This window comes from Physeter macrocephalus, chromosome 8 (assembly GCF_002837175.3).
Source record: "Physeter macrocephalus isolate SW-GA chromosome 8, ASM283717v5, whole genome shotgun sequence".
Taxonomy (NCBI): domain Eukaryota; kingdom Metazoa; phylum Chordata; class Mammalia; order Artiodactyla; family Physeteridae; genus Physeter; species Physeter macrocephalus.
The window spans coordinates 58,114,938-58,141,258 of NC_041221.1; the positions used below are offsets into that span (position 1 = coordinate 58,114,938).

Sequence of the window (26,321 nt, forward strand, 5' to 3'; positions counted from 1 at the left end):
AACCTGTGTCCCCTGCATCGGCAGGCAGACTCTCAACCACTGCGCCACCAGGGAAGCCCGCTATGTGTATTTTTGAAGTTGTTATTACATACATAAATGTTTAGCATTGTTATGTCCTCTGATTCAAAGACTCTTTCATCATTATGAAATGAATTTCTTTATCCCCAGTATTATTCTTTGCTCCAAAGTCTACCTTGACTGATATTAATATAGCTGCTCCAACTTTCTTTTGACTCTTTCTTATGCCTATTGGCATAACATATCTTTTTCCATCTTCTTACTTTTAACCTATTTGTGTCTTTATATTTAAAGTCAGCATATAGTTGGGTCTTGTTTTTTTAATCTAATCATATTCTCAGCCTCTTAATTGAGGAGTCTAGACCATTTGCATTTAATTTGATGACTGATGGTCAGGTTTGAGTGTTAACACCTTGCTACTTGTTTTCTATTTGTCCCGTATATTCCTGTTCCCTGTTTTCCTGACTTTTTTTTTTTTTTTTTTTTTTTTGCGGTACACGGGCCTCTCACTGCTGTGGCCCCTCCCACCGCAGAGCACAGCCTCCGGACGCGCAGGCTCAGCGGCCATGGCTCACGGGACCAGCCGCTCCGCGGCATGTGGGATCCTCCCGGACCGGGGCACGAACCCGCGTCCCCTGCATCGGCAGGCGGACTCTCAACCACTGCGCCACCAGGGAAGCCCTCCTGCCTTCTTTCTGATTATTTTTTATAGTTCCATCTTATCTCATTTGTTGCCTTATTGGCTCTCACACTTTGTTTTGTTATTTTAGTGGTTGCTTTAGGGCTTATAGTGTATCTTTAACTTATCATAGTCTACATTCAAGTGTTATTAAACTACTTCACATATAAGAACCTAACAACAGTATACTTCCCTTTTTCCCCTATGACTTTTATTCTATTGTTCTCATGCATTTTACTTTTACCTGTTATAAACCCCACAATATACTGTTTATATTTAAACAATTATAAAGAGATTTAAATAAGAACTAAATTTTATATAATTATCCATGTAGTCACCATTCTGTTACTTTGCTTTGTATAGATCCAGATTTCCATCTGTAATCATTTTTCTCCTGCCTGAAAAACTTCCTTTAGCATTTTCTTATAACTTTGGTCTGCTAGCAATAAATTCTTTCACTTTTTTAAAGTCTGAAAAAGGCTTTATTTTGAGTTTCTTTTTGAAAGATACTTCTGTTGGATATAGGCTGATAATTATTTTTCCCTTCAGTACTTTAAAGGTGCGCTCCACTGCCTTCTCCCTTGCATTGTTTGCAGTGAGAAATCTGATGTCACTCTTATCTTTGTTTCTGTGTAACATCTTTTCTCTGTTTTTAAGATTTCCTTTTTGTATTACTCGGCATTCTCCAGAGAAACAGAACCAATAGGATGTGTGTGTATTCATAGAAAAATGTTTCAAGGAATTGATTCATTATACTATGGAGGCTGGCAAGTCCAAAATCTGCAGGGTAGGTCAGAAGACTGGAGACCCAGGGAAGAGCCGATGCTGCAGTTCAAGGCCCAAGGCCACCCAGTGCAGATTTCCTTCTTGCTCTGGGGAAGTCAGTCTTTTGCTCTATTCAAGCCTTCAACTGGTTAGATGAGGCCCAACCACATTATATAAAGAAATTTACTCAAAGGCTGCTGATTTATATCTTAATCTCATATAAAAACACACTCACAGAAATATCCAGAACAATGTTTGACTACATATCTGAGCACTGTGGGCCAGCCAAGTTGACACATAAAATTAACCATCACACTCTTATCACTGGCTTTAGTAATTTTATTAGGATGTGACTTGGTGTAGTTTTGTTCATATCTCTTGTGCTTGGGGTTCAATGGGCTTCTTGGATTTGTTGTTTATCTTCAAGTTTGAAAACATTTCAGCCATCATTTCTTCAAATATTTTTTTCTGTCCCTTTCTCCACCCCCTCACCTTGATAGATTCAAATGTTAGGTGTTGCCATATATTAGGTGACTTGGAGTTGTTCCACAGGTCACTATTGCTCTTTGCATTTTCCATTTTCTCCTCTCTCTCTACTGTGAGTAGTCCCGAATGCGAATGCCCTTCAAGGTCATTAATCTTTTTTCTGCAATGTCTAATCTGTCATTAATCCTTTCTGGTATATATTTCATCTCATATATTGTAGTGTTCACCACTAAAATTTTTATATGGTTTTTTTTAGATATTTTGCATGTCTATACTTTTATAATAAGTTTTAATGTCCTTCTTTGTTAATTCTAATCTTTGTGACAGTTATGAGTCAGTTTCAATTCACAGATTATTCTTCTCATTATGAATCATGTCTTCCTGCCTCTCTGCATGCCTGGTAATTTTTTATTAAATGTCAGACATTGTGAATTTTACCTTGTTAAGTGCTGGATAATTTTGTTTTCTGTAAATCTTACACAGCTTTGTTCTGGGGTGTATTAAAGTTTCTAGGAAACTGTTTGAGCCTTTTGTCTTATTAATATGATTTGCTACATGCGTCTAGGGCAGTGCTCAGCTTAGAGCTGATTCCTAAGGCAAAACCTTCCTTAGTACTCGACCCACTACCTCGTGAATTGTGACTTTTCCAATCTGGCTTGTGGTAACAGGCATAACTCTCAGTCCTGTGTGATCACCAGGCACTGTTCCCTCTAGCCCTTTCAGAGGGTTCTTTTGCTAGCCTTGAGTAGTTTCCTCATGCGCATGCAATGAATACTATGACACATACTCAAAGGAGACCCTCTACAGATCTCTAGGGTTCTCTCTCTGTACAAGTCTCTCCTCTCCAGTACTGTGTCCTAGGAACTCTAGCTGCCCTAGCCTCTCCAGCTCTCAGCTCAATCCCCTCAATGCAGGGAGTCCACTGAGCTCCACCTCATTTCCCACTGGAGCTGTGCCATGGCCTGGGAACAGTCTTGAGGCAGTAGGCTGGGGCAACTGTGGGGCTCATCTCATTTGTTTCTCATCTCTCAGGGATGACTAACCCTTGTTGCTTGATATTTACTTTCTTAAAAACTGTTTTATGTATCTTGTCTGTTTTTTGTTCCCCCCTTTTGGTTATTTCAGGTGGGAGGGTAAGCCAGTTCTAGTTACTCTGTCTTGACCAGAATCAGAAGTCTTCACTCATTCTTGCACTCCCTGCCCTCTATTGAACATCTTCAGTGTTTCCTTCTTCCTGATCACCACGCTTACACCTCTGTCCACTAGCATGCTCACATGGCACCTTTCCTTGCAAAAATAAACTCCTTTACCACTGCTTTCTGTGTTTCTGTCTACCTTCTTAAAAGAGTAATCTATGTGCAATCTTAGCCAGGGGCCCAGGGAGTAAAACGGACAGTCTGTGCCTCATTCCCTCTGCATGCTCACCACCCTCTCATGGTTCATGTTAGTTTCTACCCCAACGCTCTGCTGAAACTGGTCTACCATTGGTCATTAATGGTCACCACATCCATGGCCTCCTCTCAGATTTTAGACTTCTGTTTATATTATTTAATTCTGGTTCCTTTGATCTATTGTTCACATTTGACTTATACGATACTATATAGAACTGCCTGGTTTAGATTCCCTGTTTAATGCAGATGTTAGAATGTAAGCTCCAAAGGGCAAGGATATTTGTTTATTTTGTTCACTGACGCACCCTTAGTGCCTAAATCAGTGGCAATCACGTAACAGGCATTCAATAAATGCAGAAAGAATGAATGAAATATAGTTGGTGCTTAGCACTCTTCTCCTCCCTCTCTGCTCATCATCCCTCAACAATCTCATGCAAATCAACAATTCAGTTGTATCTCAAATCTAGATCTCTTGCTATAAGCTCTCTTTAGTCAGCCTGTCTTTTGGCATTTGGATCACTGTTGAATGTCTTGCCAACACCTCAAAATTAGCATGTCCAAAACTAAGCTCATTATCTTGTATCTTAAAACTGTCTGTCACCTTCTTCCCACTTTCTATATTTCACTCAGTCACCAGCTAGAAGTCATATTTGATTCTTTTCCTTTCCTCTCTATTTCCCAATATCTTTGACACTTTTATAGGATTAATGACATCTGCCTCTAACTCTCCATTCCCCACAGCCCCTGATGGATCACCTCTCCATGTTACAGGTCTCTCTCAATAGCTTCTCTAGTCTCTAGCTTTGGGTCACAACTCATGCTATACCTCCACATCTTGGGCCTCAACCCAGTAAGATCACAAACTGTTCTCCAAATACACCCTACGCTTTCTATCCTTACTCTCCTCACCCCGTTCCTTAGATTCTCCCCATCATATGAGGCCCTATTTGAAGAAGGCCTTCTTTGATCCCACAGCTTAGAAATGATCACTCTTTTAACTTTCACATTTATGCCATCAAGTATAGCACTTATTCTGTCTTAGCTCCTGGCATATATGAAACATTCAATAAATTTAAACTGTTTATCATTGTAATCCTACCCCAGGTGTAAACTTCTTGATAGCTGAGACCTCCAAACAGGTCTCCAAAAAGGCACTGTGCCTGGTTCAGGACAATGACAACTCATAGAAGCTTGATATCCAAAATGTCAGCCAACTTACTAATTTATCAGAAAATCAATTAGCACACAATGTTACAACTGGTTCCAGTAAGAGGAAAACATATTATTAAAAAATTGAATAAAAGCAAATATAGAACATATTGTATTGCAATTTACAAATAATAAATTATGAAATTATTTACAGATAATTTTGTACATTGTAATTCAAAACTGTGCTTCTAGCAACAGTGCTTCTCATTTATACCTCTGATAAGTGAAGAACGGTATACTTGTATTACTCATACATACTTTGAAGGAAGTTATTTTGCTTTAAAAGAATTGTTAAGTTAATAAAGTTTGCATATTAGATAACACATTCCTCAGAAGACGTCCACAGTTTTACAGACAACCAGCAAATAATACTCTCATCAGAAATTCTAAGGCTTGGGTACCATTAACCTTCATTGGAAGACCTGCACCGGCATCCTACCTCTGTCATTAGCTGTGTGAAAACAGCCATATCACCATACCTTTGAGGCTCAGATGATTTAAAGACAGAATATGGAAAAAGAATCTTACCTGTCATAAAAAGCAGTTATGAGGTTCAGAGAGGTACGATATTTTATGTAAAAACATATGGATTCAATTTACTGTTGCAGGGTTATTCACTCAACAAGCATCTTAGCTATGCCCAAACCGTGTGCCAGGATCTGGATGCACAAGCTAAGTAAGATGCTCTATCTGCCCCTTAGCTTGGGGAGACAAATGTGTCAACAGCAGTGCTGCAGGCACTAAATGGTAGAGAGATAGACACTTCACAGTGGGAGAGCAGGGAGTTCGCAGTTCCATGTGGGGGAAAGGAAGGTAGTTAGAAATGGCTTCCTGCAACAGGCCACACCTGAGCTCTGTTCATCCTCCCTGTGGCCTCACCAGCCATCATGAACCCCTCACGCTTTTCCTCATCCTTTAATCAAGCTATGTCTCTGTTTCTTCACAGGTCCGCAGTTTATTTTTTTATTTTTTATTTTTTTTGTGGTACGCGGGCCTCTCACTGTTGCGGCCTCTCCTGTTGCGGAGCACAGGCTCCGGACGCACAGACCCAGTGGCCATGGCTCACGAGCCCAGCTGCTCCACGGCATGTGGGATCCTCCCGGACCGGGGCACGAACCCGTGTCCCCTGCGTCGGCAGGCGGATTCTCAACCACTGCGCCACCAGGGAAGCCCAGGTCCACAGTTTCTTATCTACAATTCTAAACTCTGAAAAGCTTTCAAAGCCTGTACTCTTGCCCTAACTTATTTGGTGGCAAAACCTGGCCTGAAATGAGGTAGGGCTCTTGGTCATCAATATTTTTCCTACTTACAGGAAATCCTAGTCAATAGTTCCATCATATACCCTTCACCTAAGCCAGGACCTGAGTCACCCTTGGCTTCTCTCTCTCCCTCATCCTCCAAACCCAACTGGCCAGCAAGCTCTGTCAATACTAGCCCTGCAATAAGTATCCTATCTATTCCCTCCCTTCTCCCCCTCCCTCCCTCCCATCACTGTCTTAGTTAATGGCTAATGGAGCTTTCCACAGTTCAGCCTCAGCATCATGGCTAGCGTGATCTTTCTCAAATGGATATTTTATCACATAGTTTCTCTTTGCTTAAAATATGTGCAGATGTCTCTGTGCTATCTACAAAGCTCAAATTCCTGAGTGTGGTATAAAAGGTTTGCCAAGATTTGGCCACTGCCTATCTCCTGTGACTCAACTCGTGGCATTCTACTAACCACGTGTCGCAGCCACTCGGAAATGTGGCTCCCAGGAGGTAGCAACCTGTTTCAGGCCTGTCTGCCTTCACACAAGCTTCTCCTCTGGCCCCAAATCTTCTTTCTTCTCCCACCTCACTCTCTTATTCCTGCTTGTCTGCCAAGACTGCTTGTCCTCAAGATCCAGTGTAGAAAACTCCATCATGTATCATCCTCCCCTTCCCCCAGTCCAAGCAAAACTGATTGCTCCTCCTCCTTTGTGTATTTCTGGACACAAGCTTAAGGTCTGTGTGGCCCATGGCCTGAGTCTCCTGGAGTGCTGGGATCACTGCTTATGCCCAGTTTCTAACACTGGACCTAACACATGGTACGTGTTCAAAAAAGAAAGCTGTCTGAATGAACAATCTTTTAAAGTTTCCCCGACAATGTCTCAGCCTTCCCTGTCAGTTCTCCCACAGCAGCTCTGGTTTTCACCTCCCATAATTTTCTCTAGTTAACACTTGTCTTTCCTGCTTCATTTTCAGAGGAAAAAGAGGACGCTTTTGGGAAGTGAGAAAAGTTCTTGGTAGCACTTTGATATTTTGGGTCAGATAATTCCTTATGGAGGGGGCCCATCCTGTGCACTGTAGGCTGTTTAGCAGCACCCCTGGCTCCTACTCAAAAGAAGTCAGTAGCACCCTCCCCAGGCTGTAAGAACCAAAATGTCTCCAGACATTGCCAAACGTCCCCTGGAGAGCAAAATCTGCCCTGATTGAGAACCACTGCCTAGAATGACTTTTCTTGGCCACCTCAGGGAACAACATGGTAAACCTGATCAACAGTTCCTGCGCTCACCACCTTCCAGGGAAGAAGATTCAGACTATCACTTGTACCGTGTAGGGAGCGTGTGACCAACACGGGTAGGCCAGAGTGACACTTCAAGGGAGGAGGACACTCAACGGGCCTGAGATGAACCCATCTGTCACAGTACTAGAAATACAGGTTGCAAGGTTAGTTTCTATCAACATTCTCCTGGCTTGATTTATTCAGTGGCACTGAAATGACCAACTAGAGGGATGAAGAGTGCAGCAATTTGATGCTATTAAAGCCCCCCTTAAATATAGTTTGAAAAATAGAGTATCTAAAAATAAATAATAAAATGACTGAAGCATTTCAGTGAAATGAGGGGATCCCACCAACAGCATAGGAAACGAGAGCATCTCAGGGGTGAGGAAGCAAAGGGCGAGGAGCCGGCGCTGTACCCACCTGTGGTCGACACCACGCTGTTGGGGCTTTCACTGCAGAGCTTGGACAGCAGGCTGGTCTTGCCAGAGCCCGTGAGGCCTATGCAGACCAGGTCATACTCTGGGCGTGCAGGTGGTGGTCCCTTGCAGCAGAGTGCTCTAAAACACTGCCGAGAGAGGGGAAATGCAGCTCTTTTAAGCATGACTGCAGGCACAAAGCTTAGTCACATTTCAAATGACTATGTACTGAGAGGTAATAACCTATTGACCCTAAGGAGGAAAGGGACCTTTAGAGTAAGAGACCAGGAGGACACCGCCTTGACTAAGCAATCCAAGTTAACTTCCTAGGAATGAGACCCACTCGGACTTGCCGGCTCCCCTCCTGCTGAGACGGGGGCACCGTGAGGGGTGACACGTCATGGTGCAGCTTTTCTGCCAAAAATGCACCAGCTGCATCCAAGCACGAGGAAATCGGACGACACCACCGCGAGGAGCATTCTGCAGGACAAGCAGCCTGCTCTTCTCTAAAGTGTCAAAGAAAGACTGAGGAGCTGTTCCAGGTTAAAGAAGACTAAAGAGACATAATGAATGCCATGCCTCCTGGATTGGATCCTGGATTGGGCGGGGGAAAAAACACCAGAACCAACAGTGTTGGGACAACAGGTGACAGCTGAATAGAGACTGAATATTAGAGTCTGCAATGACAGTATCACTTAAGGTTAAATTTTCTGAATTTAATCAGCGGACTGTGGTTACATAAGGAATATCATTGTCCTGAGAAAACACATACTAAAGTACTTAGAGATGAAGAGTCTTGACATCTGCAATTAACTGGCTAAGAACATTTCTAAATCTCTATCTCCATCACCATCTCCATGCCCAGATGGTAAGGAATGTGCTAAAGCAATCATGGTAGAATGTTAATGACTGGGGAACCTGAATAGAGTCTACAGGAAAGTTCCGTGTACTAGTCTTACAGCGCTTTGATACTATTTCAATATAAAATGCTTTTAAAAATCATTAAATAGGATTCCTGTGTATATCACTGCCATCTTGACCCTTGCTAAATCTTGCTTCAGGTCAGCTGACCTCAGGGTACTATGAACTGCTGTTTGCTCTGCAAGGGTTAAAGACAAGGGGATTTGGGAGGCTGGAAGCCATTCGTGCACTTTTTGCTCTTTCTACTTATTTGACATCCACTTATTAGGGGCCATCGATGTGCCAGCTTGTAGAGTCTGAAGCATTTAGGACCTGAAAGGTTCAACAGAGGAAGAGAGAGACAGAGAGGTAAGAGGGAGGCAGACCTATTGACTTCTAGGTCCTTTGGAGATCATGGGAGGAGAGACCTATAAAATGTCTGTGCTAATTCTTCTTACTCAGATGAAACGTGAGGCCTAACTGGCTGTCGTACTCTCATAAACCCAGCTTGATTATTTCTCACCTCACTTCTCATATCCACGTCAGTCAATTGACAAGTCCAGTCCATACGACCTCTGAAACAGGTCTAGAATCTGTCTGCCTCTCTCCAGCCCAGGTCACCACTGCCTGGACAACATCAACATCCTCCAATGGGTCCCAGTACATTCACCGTTGCCCCCTCTATTCTCCACATGGCCTCCATTATGATCATCGTGGTCTACAAGGCCTTCCATGGTCTCCTCCACCCACCCCTCCAGCCTCACCTCCATGATTCTCCTCTTACTCTCCCACCTTCAGTCACGCTGACCCTCTGGCACCTCAAGGCATTCAACATATGCTGCCCCCTCTTTCCCCCAACTCTTGGCATAGCGAATGCTTCATTGGCTTTCGGGTCCCAGTTAGAGCATCCCTTCCTCAGGGCCGCCTGCTCTGATGCTAAGAGTACATTAGCAATTCATGTCAAGCTCTCACAGCACTTTTGTGAATTCAGCACACAGACTATTACAGTTTCTCATTCATCACCAGACTGTGGGAACCATATCTGTCCATCCTCATCCTAGTATCCACAGTGCTTAGCAGAGAACACGACATAGAAGCCACCCTCAGTGAATAACTGTCGAATGACGAATGAATGACATTTAAATTTCGCCTAAGAAAAGAGAAAAGAAAATGTAAAGGCTAGTAGGAAGCTTGATCTATGCTCTCTCTGGGTCCCCCATGCTTCAAGAAAATAGTGTTAAAAAAAGAGAAACTTTCGCTTGACTTTTTCACTTCTCTTCAATGCCAGAAGTTTTAGCCCAGTTCCCAAAAGAGTGGTTTTGATGTGCACGACCTACTTTCTTGGTATGAAAGACCTTCTTTTTGTCCTAAATTCACTTTCCCTCAGCTTTTAAGGGGCTCTGCCTACTTCTGGTAAATTCTATGATTATCTAATCCATATTCTTCATGGATTTATTTAACTCTAATCATATTTCTTCTCCGCTGTTTAGAGCCTGAGGAGTCCTAATTATTTCAGTCTGCCTTCATATAGCAACCCCTCCCACTCCTCCATCATATTAGTGACTCTTCTCTGGCCTTACTTGAGCTCCATTTTGCCTCTCCTACAAGATTAATGACTATGCAATAAAAAGCATTCTAGATGCCAATACATCTCATCCCAGATTCATATGAAGGCTGGCTGATAATGTCTGACTTTTTGCAAACCTTTTCTTACCCATAAAAGAAACAAGTCTCCTGGACTATGATTAGAGTTTTCCTGAGAGACAGATGTATGTATGTATGTGTTCCCTCAAAGACTAGCTAGCAGCTATTCACTAAGAAGAGCTCTGCTGGGTTCAACTATGACAACAGCACCAGCCACACAGTGGTTTCTCTTACTGGGCTACTGTGAACTTTGTTGGGGGAAGAGGGGAGAGACCCTATTCCTTCTCTGGACACCGCCACTCACGCTCAGCTCCTCTGCCAGAACTCCCTTGGGCTAGCTCCTGGCGAGAGACCCGTTCAACTACCCTGGTCCAAACTATCATCAATCTTAAATACAAGATGAAATTGCAGGTGACTGATTGCTATATATTGCCCAGTTTCAATCATTCATATGGCAATATTACTCAACATATTTTGGCCAAAAGTTCCAGAATGTCATTTTCATGTTTTTTTTAAACTCCAGAGTGTAAAAACTTTGCAGCCAAGCCCAATAATATCTACATCACCTGCTCATTTATTCTAGGTCACCCATGACATGTTTGACATAAAAGGCAATTTAGCAGTGACGTTCTACTCCACTCTCGTCTCTTAGCTCCTCTCTCTCTGTTCTCCCCAGTGACGCCATCTCTACCCCAGAGTTCCAATCATGCAGATGGTAAAGGCACGTAACATGACATCTCCCCTCTCCCCCAGTCTCTTTCCGGAATTTCAGGCTCTATATTTCAACTGTTCTGAAAAAACCCAAACCAAACCAAATCCGAATAAAACAGGAGCCCCCGCCCCCCGCCGCAAACCACAGTCTATAAGAATGAGACATTTTGGAACATAAAAAGCATAAAGGTTAGACTGACAATTATTCTAAGGCAGCATCTTTGAAATAAGTCACAGACTCTTGGAGTATTTATTTGAAATAAATAAATCCTATGGTTAACAGGGGGTAGTGTCAGATTCAAGCCACAAAATAAGACTCTTAAAACTATGCTACTTCAAATGGGGGAAGAATGTTCATGTTTTTGGAGTCAGTTCCTAAAAACTGTACAGAGTTTTCACTTGGTTTTCGTTTTAAAGCTTAATGAAGCTTTGGATTTCATAGTCAATTTACTTAAAATTACTCATTTTGGCCTCTAGACTATACTGTACCAAAGTTCATTGTGTCTGTCTCCTACAGCAGCTCGTGCATTGTTAAGGGTAAGCCCCTTTCAGTGGTGTACAATGCTAAACACAATGCCGTCGGCCGTCCTGACAGCAAGCGGCAAACTCAGGCTTCATTCCCAGGCCAGACACTGAGGCATTGTATGACTCCGTGCAGGCCCATAAACCTCGGCGGCTTCGGTCTCCCCATGATTAACCAGTAACGTTTTAATACTATCGGCCACTTCCTTTCTTTAGGAGGACATTATGAGGCATCAGTTCAGTGCATTATGCTATGAGAAGCGTACCATACAGGTAAATAAGTGCTCATCTTCCTAAGGCATCTTAGGTGATTGTTAGCTTTCTTGGGCGAGGGCCTGGCAGCCCACCATACAGCCCAGACTGTGGTACTTCCCTTCCATCAGCCCAAAGCAGTCACCACATGCTCCAACCCATGCCAGTCCAACCCAAGACACTAAAGACACACAACCCTTAACCTTCACTTGCAGCAGGCAGTAGAGAACAGGGTAACTATGGGGGTGGGGGGCAGGGGAGGATGGCGTCAGACAACCAAGGTCACAGCCTTTGTTGCCTAGATTGCTTTAGTTCACAGGTCTTTTCACTTAGGGTCCGTTATGATTTGTTCCTTTCCAAAAGAACCCAGTGTCTCTCTCTTATGTCAGGATGCAGGATGTTACCCACCAGCATGCATCCACAAGCTTCTACGAACACTGTATGTGAGGAAACAGTGTGTCAATGTCTTGAGAGAGGGCCAAGACCGGAATCACCAGTAGTAACTCTGTGTCGTAGACTTTGGACAAATTGTATAACCCTTAGCTGAAAGGTGGATTAGCCAAAAAGCCCAAGCAAAACCTTAGGAATATTTGCATGAAGGAGGATGATCACATGTATCAGGTGAAAAAAATAAGCAAAAGATTAAATTGCAAGTATTTCAGCCTGGTGGTCTAGCACCAAGGCAGCAAGATCATCTTAAAATGTCCCCATTTCTGTTGGGGACAGCGCCAGACATCGGTAGGTCTGTCGGGCACTGTACCCAACAGGACTCAGTGAATAACCACTCAACAAATTGACGCTGTAAAGCGCTAATGAAGCACTTGACTGTATATCGCACTTCCCTCTACATCTCCACCTTAATGATGCCAGCCACCCTCCAGATCACCCTCTAGTCCCTCAAACAGTCTGAGCACTTCGTGTTTCTGTGCCACCCGGGTCCTGTGCACTCAAAAGGAAAGGCTCTCCCTTCTCTTTTCTACTTGGCAAATTCCCATTCAAAGTTCTGCTCAGATGGCACCTCCTCCGGAAAGTCTCCCATTCCCCCGGCGAGAACTATTCCTTTCTTCCACTCTTTCGTCCTTTAACACACTTCTAGCACTGCAGTGAGTATTATGCCACGTGTATTTTTCACTGACTGTAAGAATTATTAGATGACAGAATTATGCACACCGACCCAAAGACACATTCATCCTTGGTCTGACTGTTGGTTCAAAAAGTTTAATTTTACAGCTACCAAGGGTGGCCAGGCACCAAAGCAGAGGAGCAAAGCTGTCATACGATTCACCATGCTAGACAGAGTCCTGCTCGAAATCTTCCCCTTCTGGCACTGGCCCCTGCATTGCCCGCATCTCCTACCATTCCGTCTCGCTAAATCCCTAGCCTTTGGGGACATGGCATTTGTTTCAATTGATGCTCTGTTTTTCATCATGAATACATGATTTTATTCTGTGCATGATTTCAATTTGATTGAGGCTCTGCAGAGTTGCTGGAAAATTTTCTTCAGTCAGTGTCGGGGCTTCCCACAGCTATACAGTCACTGCCCGAGCCCCATACTACCTCTTCCTTATTTAAATACGGGTCTTGCCAAACAAAAACCGTAGTTTTCCTATGGCGGATGACCGGGTCTTTCCCTGGAGTCCTCAGGTGAGGCCTGGCAGTGTGCTCAATAAATACTTGTCAGATTAACAAAAAATCAGTTAGTTAGTGCCTAAAAGCAAGAGAAGTCACCCATGACTTGAAGTGGATATATTTCTTAGGTGGTTTGGTTTCAAAACCAAAAGTAGGCACCTATATATTCTGAACCTCACCAACTCTCACAATGACAAAAGGAAGTCAATTTCTAGAATGTTTTCTAACACTAAACTTGTTCACTGAATAAAACATTAAGAAGCATATTAATATCCAAAACTACAAGATTTAAAATATTTTCCAAGTCTATAATAGTCAAATATGGGTCTGCCTTTTGAAACTACAACCAAACATGTTTATAGGGCTTGTAAGAGCTGCTTAAGCTCTGGAAAAGACACGAGGAAGAATCGTGTCCTAATAACACAAGAACAAAACCCAAGACGGTCAGTACTATTAAGCACAAGATATAAATGATTTGTGTGTGTTAATTCACTTGTAAGAACAACCCAATGAGAAAAGCATCGATACTTTGCACTTCCCATTTTAAGACTGGGAAATTGAGGCCCGAGGAAGTTAAACTTGTTAAGTGGAACCAGGATGTGAACGCTGGCAGTCTGGCTCCAGAGCAATTTTCTGAGTGATGGGAATGAAAAGCCTCTAACGTCTGAGAGTGTGTCATGTAGAGGCGACGTTCGGGGTACTCTTCGTAGAGGGCAATGTACAGATACGGAAATATGCCAGAGTTTGTAAGGTACAGAGTAAGGGCCAGAGCTGGGGCTCCAACCTGGGCTATTTGGCTCCAGAGCTCTTACTCATGTCCTCTTGGCCTTGGTACAGCCACGTCTGGAGTCAGGGCTCAGAGCCTCAGAAGCGGGGTGTTGTCTCGAGGGAGTGAAGGGGGGCTTTAACAAGGCTGCCTGTGTAACTGGACAGATGCCTGGCAGAGGAAGGGGGAGATGCAAGTCTCGGTACTGCTTCCTTCCTTGCACTGTCCGGCTCATGGCCTTTCATTCTGGGCAGACAACCTGTATCTTTCTCCCTGGACAGTTAGAGGAACTGGGTTCCTTTGGGGCGGACTTAGGGAGCAGGGAAGGAGGAGGGGGGCTGGCTGGGCTGGAAGACAAGGGGATACTGAAGGGCTGCTGGCTTCTCTTTCCCGCTGTTTGCTTCTTCCATTTAACCCTTTTTTGTCCTCTGGAAAGGACAAAGCTTGTCTATGAAGAGAAGCTAGCTGCACAGATTTCTGATTCTAAACATGGCAAATAAGGGGAGAAAAAAATCTCTAAGGGAACAGTCCTCAAGTTTTCCCCCTTTAAAATGTGTGCATGTAAATTGTACCTCAATAAAGTAAATAAAACAAGCAAATACTAAACAAAATAATATGTGTTGGGGAAGAGTATGGGAGAAAATACATAAATAAACTAGGCTGTGTGGAAATCCATGTCAAAGAGATGGTCTATATGAACATGCAAGCTTTTAGCTAATCTTTTCTTTCCATCTGCAAGAAGAAAAATGAATTTCAAAAAGGCTCTGATGTCTTGGATTATTTAGTAGGTCTTGCAAAGAAGTGAAAAGAATATAAATTCCAAATGGCACCTCAGCTACAGAAATAATCAGCAGGGCAATAGTGTACTGCGAAGAGGCCCTTGATCACCAGGCGGATCCCAGCAGACGACTCCTCCCCAGGTTACAAGAGCAATCCACTTTTTGAGGTGAAAAATCCTGTGGCCCTTTAAGACCCTAGTGGGAAAAACAATAAATTGTTTTTACAGAAGATGGGTCAAACCTTTCGGCCATGTGGGCTGCTCTGAGCTCACAGATTGTCCCAGGGCTGAGGCTTCTGGCCAATACATCACACTGCCTCAGGACACTAAGTCTGTCTTTGCCTTACCCTTTGTATTTCTCAATCCACATTCCTTTTTGGGGTGAAATACTCCATTATTTCTGCTTTGTTCTGGGCTGTCTCCTGTCTCTGTCCCTATTAACTCGTGGCAACAAAAGAAACAAACAGAAGCAGGGGATTTCATGCTTAGCAGCTACAGACATTGGCCTCACGGCTTTGCAGAGGGGCAGACATTTGAGGCTTTGAATGGAAGAGAGTGCCGCGGCGCTGAACCAGACCAGGGGCCCACGTGGCTCCCAGTCTGTGCACCAGTCATCCTGATCAGTGGCATTCATGAGTCCTGGTACGTGTATTTCCAGATGAGCCACAAGTGGGGTTTTAAAAGTTAAGGCACGTATCTGATAATTAGATTTAAAGAGACTCTAATTCGAGATTCTCCTATATTCTAGCAATCCAAAATTTCAGATCTTCTCATATTGGAAATAGATCAGGGGGATAAGGTTTGGGTTTTTTTTTAATAAAAATGAAGAAACTCAAAGAGGAAGCTAAGTAGAAAATAAATTGTCTTTCTTATTTTTAAGATGTAATTTTTCTCTTATAATGACTAGATGGAATATCTAATTTTTATAATGACAGAATTATCCAGTAACACTAGCAGTAAATTCCCCAGGCATGACTGTCTGTAATGAGAACTAAGCTAAATGAATACTCATAAACGTATCCAAATCAGGGCTTCACCTAGGTCAGTTTTAGGCCACTTATTATTTTTTTCCCTAAAGAGCAAAGAAATACAAATTTAGTTGAACGTGAAAGAGATTAATACATTTTGCAATGAACCTCTTTTTTTGTCACTTTCTGAATAGAGTGTTTCTAAACGGAAAGTTGGGCATAAAAATACTCAAACACTTTTACTGTTCCTTAACAATGGCATTTTTCTATACTTTGTACACTTAGGAAAAATCAGGGAATGGAAACACTTAAAAAGAGCTAGACTCCCTAGGTAGATCTTCCAGTGGATGGATCATCTAAAATCTCCCAGGAAAGATCCCAGCAAAGCAGATTCTCTCTGCTCTTGGTGCTTGTTGGAACTGGAGATGGGGAGCTTTGAAACGGTCGAGAAAAAAACAAATCAAACTAAAGTTGTTTTCCTTGTAGACCCTAACAGTGAAAATCCTAATTCCATATTTTTGGACCACAGAGCATTCCTTCACTTAACAATCTTCAGGTTCCATGAAGATGGAGCTCAGCCCCACATAGCCTCTCACCAATTCCCCTAAATCCACCCATGTGGTCTCTACCATCTCCCCATTCCTAAAGTCTCTGACAGCGCGTCACCACTGTCTACTGGAAAACACACTGTCTGTCCTAACTGGTGTCCTTACTTCAGGTCTTACCCGACTCCAATTCAGTCTCCAAAATGCTAATAATAATCTCCCTAAAACACATCAAGTCATTCCCATGATTTAAAATCTTTCCATGGCTACCCATAGCTGTCAGGAAAATGACCAAACTCCTTATCTAAGCAGATAGGCTCTTTATGATCTGGCCTTTGCCTTCATTTCTGGCCTCTCATGGTTGTTAGAGGGATTACATAAGATAATGTTCATAATGTTTATAAAGCACCCAAACCGGGGCTCAGCATGTGAAACTTAAAATATAATTATTTTAAGTTTATAATTATAATATATATATTTATAATTATAATATCTGTATAATAATTTGTTTTTATTTTCCCACCATATACATGGCCCTCATGCCAACCATACAGACCTATGTGCAGTTCCTGATCCACTCTCCTTCATGATCCATGTCACCAAAGGGGCTGACCCTCTGCCTATACATCATTCTCCACTAACTCCCTCTGCCTGGCACCTAGTCATCTTTCAAAATTCAGCTCAATGATCATTTCTTCCAGGAAGAATTCTGTGGCCCTCAGTCTGATGGAGATGACCTTCTTCAAACTCCCTTAGCACCTTTTCTGTTCCACTGTCCTAACACTCATCATTCTGTCAAGTAAAGGTGCTCTACAGTCCTTCATCCCCCACTTGGACTTGGAGCACTTCAATGCAGGCTCCACGTCTGATTTAATTTTGGAACCTGAGTGTCTGACACAGCATCCACCACGTGGTAGAATGAGCTTCTCAGTGACTCAGTACATGGCTTTGATTAAGTGCATGGTCAGACAAGCCTGAGATCCAACCTTACTGTGATCTGGAGAAGTTACTTCACCAACACCTGTTTCCTAATCTAGACAGCAAGGATCATCTCATAGGATTGTTGGGAGCAGTAAATGAGGTACTATGTAGCAAATGCTCAGAACAGTGTTCAGTAATCAATAGGTATTGTTATCACCATGATTGTGGTTATTAGATTTTTCACTCAGAAAAGTGTTTTCCTAAAAACTGACTTTGTGACCACCCATCAGGACTCTTCTCACAGTGCACAGTTCAAGATAACGCAGGGTCTGGATTTATTTTATTGCCCATTTGGTCAAAGATCTGACCTGATAAGCCAAATACCAGTGGTGGCTAATCACACAGAGACAGTCCTTTTGGTTTGCTATAATAAGAACTATTAAAGGAGAGCATAATATGATGTAGAGTGGGACCATCACTGTATTTTTTTCTTCCCCTGAGAGGAGAAACAGCTTTTAAACATGACTGGTCTATCTTAGCAGTTAAATCACTTCTCTTTGATTATGAATCTCCTGCTATGTCTATGCAGACCTAGACAAAAGCATAATGGTGGCAAGGGGAGGGGGTGGTGGTAGTGTCTGTGATCCCTGTGCATCCTCAAATCACGTTGCTTAAACTGCTGACAAAGACAAATGTTTACTCTGGTCTAATGTGGGAGAGCCAATACAGTGAACTAGACGCTATCTCGCCTCACACATCAACACACGTGTCAGACAGACTCTGATTGCAAAGTCTGTTATTGGTGATGAGAGAGGCAGAGAGGGCACAGCTGGATATTTCAGATCCACAGCTGAGCTGGCAGCAGTGGTAGTTCAAGCCATCTTCTCACTTTATAAGCTGGAATTAATCAGAGAGTTATTTAAAGGTGTGTTTTATTAAAGAGGCACTTTCGAACCAGGAAAATATGATATTTGAACATCATAGGTGTTTTTTAAAATGGGTGTCCTCCTTTTTCTTTTGTACCAGAGAAGGTTCTGCTTGCAAATACCAGAAAAGTGATTTATTGGAAAGATACTGATAATTCACAGAACAGATGAGAAGACTAAAAAAAATGCAAGAACCAAGGCAGCCCACAGTAACACCGCAGCAGCCATTTGTACAGGAGTCACCACTTGTACTAACTGCTTGGCATCCTGTACTGAACTCCATTGCAGCATGAGAATGACCTCTGACTACTCCAACCCGGTACCACTGACCATCAAGCTGGAGCATCCAATTGGCCAAGCCTTGGTTTCATGCTGGGGCCCTGGCTGCCAGGCAGTTAAGAAAGAAATAGCTGACCCCTACCTTCAGCAATGAAAGAAGGGAGTCCTGACCCCAAGCTCTTGTGGGATTTGTCCCTAAATAGACTATTCACTTACAGGGCAGCCATAAACAATATCAACTATACATTTTGTCCTTTGGCCCAAAAGACAATAGACTTTCTCTATTATTAGAGAAATTTAAAAACAATTTAAAAACATAAAATAGAACAATATTTGTTGATCTTCCAAGTCCATGGACTTATTCTGATGGAATATGCCAGAGTCCTGGGCAGAGGGCAAGATGAAAGCTAGCAGAAAACTCTAAGCCGGGATTTTCCTGAGCAAAATGTTTTACCCTCTCAGTGTCCCACTTGTCTACTATTATTTAATACTCAGCTCTCCTATTCCACATGCATTCTCTTCTTTCTTTTCATACTTCTACCAATAAATTATTACATGTAAGAAGATGGGGACTGGCTGTGTGTCTGTGTAGGAAGCTGATGCCTGACAGCTCTTATGTCTAAACTTGCATATTCTTGCTTTCCTTTCAACTTTAATATCTTGTAGGAGGAAAATGGGGCAGGACATACTTGGAGGTGTGTGTAGCACCCAGCTTTTGTTGATTAAGAACAAAAACTCAATCAGGTAGACTGTGCTATTGCTTGTCACTAGAAACATAAACTCCCTAAGGATATAGGACTGGGCTTTTTCTTTTTTTTTTTTTTTTTTTTTTTTTTAAATCAGACTACTCTGGTTTTCTACATATTTATCTAAGTAATGTATAATCCTTCAAGTCTCTCTTTTCCAATTTGCACATCACACCGTAATTGTGAAGCAACTGTTACAACAAAAAACTACTCATCAGGAACACGTTAAAAAAACCAAAAGCCGAAACAGAAAAACCAGAGCAATCATATTTATGGTCAACAAATAATTTAAAAATTCATAGTCTTTGGCTGACAAATTCAGATTTCCCAAAAAAACAAAATCTGAAGGGTTATAGTAAACAAGCATGTTAAAATATAGCTCAAAAACAAAAACCCAAAAACAGTAGGGGGAAGGAGGTTGGAAGGGAAAGGATTAAAGGCATATATTTAAAAATAGGACATTATGTCTCATTTATTTGGTGACTCTGTGGAAATTTTATGACATTCATCCAAGGAATTATGACTACACCTGAACAGATTATCCCTGCCATGGCTCTCCAAAAGGAAGAAAGGGCATATACTCATGACTATTTGAACTGAGTGTTAGAATCGATTTTATAATTACAAAAATAGTGGATATGAAGGTCCTCAAGGGAATTGTTCATGGACAAGTTAGAGACAGTGTTGGCAGAGGTAAAATATTCATCACCAAAAGAGTACATAAAAAGTATTTGAGATGATCAGGGCTCATGTGGGAACCACACAAGGGGAATAAGATATCACCAGAAAAACGCGAGTATTCTCTGTTAAGTAAAAACCGGAAACAAAGAATTTCGGTCATAACAAGTTCTGCATCTATTAAAATAAGACCTCATTGTCATGTAATCTGGGGGCAGTGGGGTGAAGAACAAAAATTGCCGTGAGATTTTCTTAACATGCAAGACTTTCAAAGCAACTATACAACAAAAACCATAGCTCTCTCTCCGATCCTATTAATGTTTTCATATTTTACAGTTTCTTACAATTTGCAAATCTCTCTCTGCCCACAAAGAAGGATAAAAGATACGTAACCTTAAAACATGAGATTTTTGAAATGATCTATTATACAATTTTAAATCCCATATTACTTCTCACGTTTTATTACATGTTTGTATTATAAGCCACATCCAGTCCTTCACTGAAAGAAATGAGAAGAGAATGAAGGAGATAATAAAAAGATAGACATCAAATAAAATTTGATCCAATAGTGGCAAGAGATATTCTCTAAATCACATCCAACTTAGGTTAATGTAGGTACTTCAAACTTTCAAAGACTGATGGAAAGGCAAGTAGAGTTAAAAGGGGACATCCTAAAGACAGCACTAGATAGTGTGATAATCTTTTTTTTTTTTTTTTTTTTTTTTTTTTGTGTGTGGTATGCGGGCCTTCCTCTGTTGTGGCCTCTCCCGTTGCGGAGCACAGGCTCCGGACGCGCAGGCTCAGCGGCCATGGCCCACGGGCCCAGCCGCTCCGCGGCATGTGGGATCCTCCCATACCGGGGCGCGAACCCGGTTCCCCTGCATCGGCAGGCGGACGCGCAACCACTGCGCCACCAGGGAGGCCCGTGTGATAATCTTTGACTTGACACAGGATATGGCTTCAGCAGCAGTTTGAACCGCAACCTCGAATATTTGACTGAATCTCAGCTTGAGAACTTTCTACAACACTTTCATTAAAAGCCCCAATATTCAGTGTATACAAAGGTCAAATCATTATGGTGTACACCTGAAACTAATAATGTTGTATGTCAATTATACTTCAATTTTAAAAGCCTCAATATCTATTTTACTTCAATTGACAATGAGGTTTCAAAAAGAAAAATTAAAGATTTAGAAAACAAAGTACACAATATTGAAAATCAACTACTACTAGCAATTAATTATATTTTAAATATGTTCACTCCTCAATTTTAGCACAACTTCTGACAACTTAATACTCCAATTATATGGCTATAAAAAGCACATCAATTAACAGGTCGGGCTAACCTCGCCCCACTTCTTCCTCCCTTTCTCAGCTTTCAAAGCTCCTTGAAAACATCATCTCTATTTCCCTCTTCCCTGTCTCTCCTGAACCCACACCTAACAGGCTCTCTCCTTGTCAAAGTCATCGTGATGTCCACACTACTAGATCCAACGGTCAAATCTCAGCCCTTGTCTTACAGGTCCTTTCCGTTAACACGATTACCACTGCCTCCTTTAAAAAGCTTTCTCACTGAACTTCTAGACACCACCCATTTCTGGATTCTCTCTTATTTCACTGGGAAGGGGGTTCCTTGTCAGTTTCTTAATCTCATCAGCCTCTTACCATCGGAATACCTGGGATGACCTAAAGCCTCTTCTACTTACACTCACTTCCGTGCTGACTACCTCCAGTCTCATGCTTTCAAATCTCTCTAGATGCTTTTAACTCCCAAATTTATATCTGTACCACGGACCTCTAAACGCATACATGCAAATGCCTTCTCCACATTCCTCCTCCTGGATACTGAGTCGGCATCTTGAACCTAACATACCCAAAACACAACTCACAACTCATCCCCAAACTTTTTCCTTGGCTCAGTTAACAGCAACTCCATTTTTTTTTTTCAGTTGCTCAGGCCAAAAACACAGAATGGTCCTTGGCAACTCCTTTTCTCTTAAACCACACATTCAATCCATTAGGAAACCCTGTCAGCAATAGCTTCAAAATATTTCCAGAATCCAACTACTTCTTACCACCTCTGTCCTTCCCACTCTGTCTAAGCTACTGTCATCTTGCCTGGATTAGGCAAGAGACTCACAACGGGCTCCCTGCTTCCTCTCTAACCTCCCTATAGTCTATTCACAACACAGTAGTCAGAGTGATCCTGTTAAAATGTGTCAGGTCACATCTATTTTCCATGCAAAATCCTCCAAAGGCCAGCCCATCTCACTCAGGATAGAAAAACCACAGCCCTTATAACAGATTACAAGGTCCCATAAAACCTGCCACAACCTCCCTCCCACCCCACCCCCCAACTGTTTCTATGGCAACACCTACTATGATTTCCTCCCTCAGTCAGTTGCTCCTTGTTGTTCCTGGACCATGCTAGGGACAGTCCTACTTCAGAGCTTTTGCACTTGCCACTTCCTCTGTCTAGAAATCACTTGCCCTAGATACACACAGACTCACTCCTTTATCTTGTTTGGGTCTTTGCTCACACGTCACCTTTTCAATGAGACTTACCCTGATCACTCTATTCTAAAAGTGCATCCTCCCTGCCTCACGACATTCCCTATCCCCCTTATATGTTTTATGTCTTTCCACAGCACTTACCGTCTTCTTACCTATTCAATAACTCACTCATGCATTTGGTTTACTGCCTGTGTCCCCTCATAAGAATGTAAGTCTCAGGAGGGCAGGAATTTTTGCAGGATTTTGACTGAGGCATCCCCAGCAACCAGAACATGGCCTGGCATAAAATATACACCCAATAAATATTTTCAAACTAACTGGTTGAATGGTTTCCACGGATCCTTCAAAACCATACTGGATTATTTTCTAACCTCTTTTTGGATTGAGGTTGATGCAATTCTATATTCTATCCATATTTTTCTTGAGTGGAAGGAACACATTCTTTTAAATCACCTATTGATTTTGGCATATCTTAGAACTTTTATCTGACTCTCACCGAGCTTAGTCCTCCTCTAGAACTACAACACAAAGTTCACGGCAGTGTCAGACAGGGGGAGGCTGAGGCAGAGTCCCAGAGTTGTCCAACCTTTATAGGTTGGGCACCAGAGGAGAAACCAACCAGGCTGATAGGGAAAAAGCTAGGAAACATAGTGTAACAGAAATCAAGAAAAGTCGAGTGCTTCTAGAGGGAGGAGATCATCAACTAAGATGAAAGCTTCTAAGCAGTTACGTGAGGATCAGGACACACAGATAACCACTGTATTGGGGAATATGGAGGATGCTGGTAATCTTGACAAGCACAGATGTAATGAAGTGGTGGAGGTGGAAATCCAGGGTATGTCCTTATGTCCAACGACCTCCTCATTTGGCATGCTTCACCTGAGCCAACCTTCCATTCTCATTGCTTTGACTACATTGATGATTTCTCAATCCCATGTCCAGCTTCAGCCTCTTTCTGGAGAACCCAAGCAGTGTGTCTAAACTTCCTGTTAGACATCTATACCTAGATATTCCTTAGGTACTCAAACTAACAAAAACCCAAATTCACTACCAGTCCTCCCACCCATTTGTCCCTCCTTCCTGTATTCCCTAGTTTAGCCAATGTCATCATCATCCAACCCAGCATTTAAAGCTAAAATCCTCTTAACATCCTAGATCCTTTCTCTCTCACACTGCTCACAATTCATAAAGGCCCCATACTCATGTTGATTCTACCTCTTAAATATTTCATATTCTCTATACCTATTGTTTTGCAATAAAGCCATTATTTCTTGACAGAACTGTCACTACTTCAACATAAATACTGTAGCAAGCACATCACAGGTGCTCAATCAGATATTTGTTGATTCACTCAAGGAGCTCATATGGCCCTATTATAAGCCGCTCAGATATACGGTTATAAAATCAATTTTTAACCTTAATAACCATTATTGAATTTTTAAAAAGACAAACTGAATACTCTGAGGCTGAGATACTATGAATAATAATACCATAAATAAAAAGATCCCAAAATACCAACTGGGTTTGAGTGTCCCCTGGGAGACTACGGTCATGAACACTGTAGAGTTCTGACTGCCACTCAGTGGAATTACTCTCACTGACCACTGCTTTCCATAGTCCCTTCTTGTCCACTCCACCTTCTTCAACAACATATTTTCCCTTCAGAACTTACTCTACATGGTCTAAAAGCCATAACTCCAACGAAGGAACCTGAGCATTGCTAACAAGCAGACAAAATACATAACATAAATGATTAGTTTCTCCTTGGCAGAGGCAAGGACCCAATGAGACGTTCATCTTGAACAAGAAGTGGTAAGTCATGACTGGGAGAACACCAGCAAGGGTAAATGATGATGCAAGCCTCAGCCTCAGAGCTCCTCATCTCTTCTGCAATTTTCTGAGACCCAGCAATATAATCTTGACCTTGATAACCTCCATAGGGCCTTGCCAGGAGAGGACAGAAAAGACCTCAAGAAGTATTTTGGCCCCAAAACGTTTTTGAATCAAGTTAGAGAAAGTTATGAAACTCACAGTTGTCATACTTGACTTGCATCCAGAAACACAACTCAAATGAAGCATGTAGCCTAAATGGTTGATGGTTTTCAGCTGGATGTACTTTCCAGCCACCTAAAATGAAAAATCTTTCTCTAATCTCATCCTAATAAAAATCTTTGACCTGGCCAAAAAAAAAAAAAAAATCCCTATATTACCCTTATGGCAAAGTAGGAAGAGGGGGTAGGTAACAGAAAATAGACGACTTTACACAGTTTTGTACTTTTAATCCCTGATATTTATAGATTAAACACCGCTTGGAAGGCCAAAACCTGGAAAGAATCTGCTTCAGCATACCTGACCCATCATGCACACAAAATGAATCATCTTTTATCTAGCTCATACCACAAGAGAGTTTTACTTTTAGCTGAACAAACTTCCCAAAGGGACATCTAGTCATGCTACTTAGAATCCCAAAGGGCTGGCCTCGAGAGTAGGGTATCCCGATCTCTCTCTACTAGTGGACTGAATGATATGGAGACCCCTCTTGAGACACTAAGGATGTTTATTTACTCAGGAAATAAATCCATATTCCTTTTGTCCAAGAGGCAATAATCGTTCTCAATTCTCAAGGCCCAGGTTTCCCTAACTCCTCCTCCCTCCCTCTAGGCTCACATTATACTCTGTATTCTCACAGTATTTGGTTCATGTTGCTAATGTTCTACTTACTACATTGCACTAGAGCCAAAGTGCATACTGAGTGTCTGTCTTCCCCATTACATATTAACTCTAAATCATTCTTTATTCAACTTTGTATCATCATGCCTGATACACTGTATGTTTGTGAAATGTGTAAATCAATGGATAAAATTAATCATGGCTGGTCTCAAGCAAATTGAATACATCTATTAAAATAGTCCAGAATCATTAGGTTAGATTAATGGAAAATATGAAGGTTTTAGTCTCATTTTTTTTGAGGTAGATTCTCTATTCGGCTACCCATATTCTAATCAATAATTCTCTAACGTGTTTCACAAAGATTTGAAGAAGATATTCCTTGTCTTAGACTTTGAAAAGCATCCTGGAAAAATAACAGATGCAGAGATGTTCATTTTTTAAAAATAAAATTTTAAATGAGATATACACGCTTACATGCTGACTGCTCTCTGGGAGTAAGAATGAAAATCACACATTGTCTGAATTACTATATTTAAATAAGGAAAAAGAAAGATAACACTGCTTGAAAGCTTCTGGAACCAGGAGTCTTGACTCAGCTACACTCCCTTACAACAACCCTCTCCCCAGTCCTCAAAATTGGAGTGTTCCTCTCAAAATCAAGCAACCTGTGCAGTTATATCTGGGTAGCAAGATGCAGGAGAGGGTCATTTTCAACAGAAAGGGTAATTAAAATCCTGCATTCAGACAATCATCAATGAAAATGTGCAATAAAATGAACCCAACTTTGATCTTGGTTTTACTCATAAGGAATCATGCAAAGAGCTAACATAAGAATAAAAGGATACAAAATATCATGATGCTTTAAATAGCTACAAAAACAACAACTCCTCACAGGCTGGAGAAGGAAATAATTTTCTGTCCTCATTCATCAAAAAGTTGGCCCAACCCTTATATTTCTGGAAAACTTCTGTTATCTGTAGTCCAGTTATACACACATACAGATGTATACTTAATTTTATTTTCTTCTCTATTTTTTCTGATGTTTAAAGTAATCCTTGCAAATAATTCAATCAATCAAATGTATAAGGGAGAATGTGTAATTTCCACATTATTCTAACCTCCTAGATATTATTGGTGGTCAGTTCTTCAACTTTTTTTTGCATATACTACTTTATATGCATCTTTTTTCCTCTCTTTTTTAAAAGAGATGAAATGAATTGCATACAAGAGGGATCACTGTATGCCTAATTATACAAGTAGCTCATCGTTTTTCTGATTTATCACAGACAACGCTCTGTGTCATAAAAGAGTTCTGATTCTTTTTATCTTTTTATTTTTTGAATTTTTTTTATACAGCAGGTTCTTATTAGTTATCCATTTCATA

The 26,321-nt window shown here is 41.7% G+C and overlaps 1 protein-coding gene across 4 annotated transcripts in view; it reads right to left on the reverse strand.

Moving 5' to 3' along the window:
* The window catches only part of ARL15 (ARF like GTPase 15), a 432,647-nt gene that overhangs the window by 277,302 nt on the left and 129,024 nt on the right, over positions 1-26,321 (reverse strand). For all 4 annotated transcript variants that reach the window (XM_024119582.3, XM_024119575.3, XM_055086555.1 and 1 more), the window contains one exon: positions 7,493-7,637. In XM_024119582.3, coding sequence (XP_023975350.1) covers positions 7,493-7,637 — 145 coding nt within the window. The remainder of the gene's footprint in view (positions 1-7,492; positions 7,638-26,321) is intronic.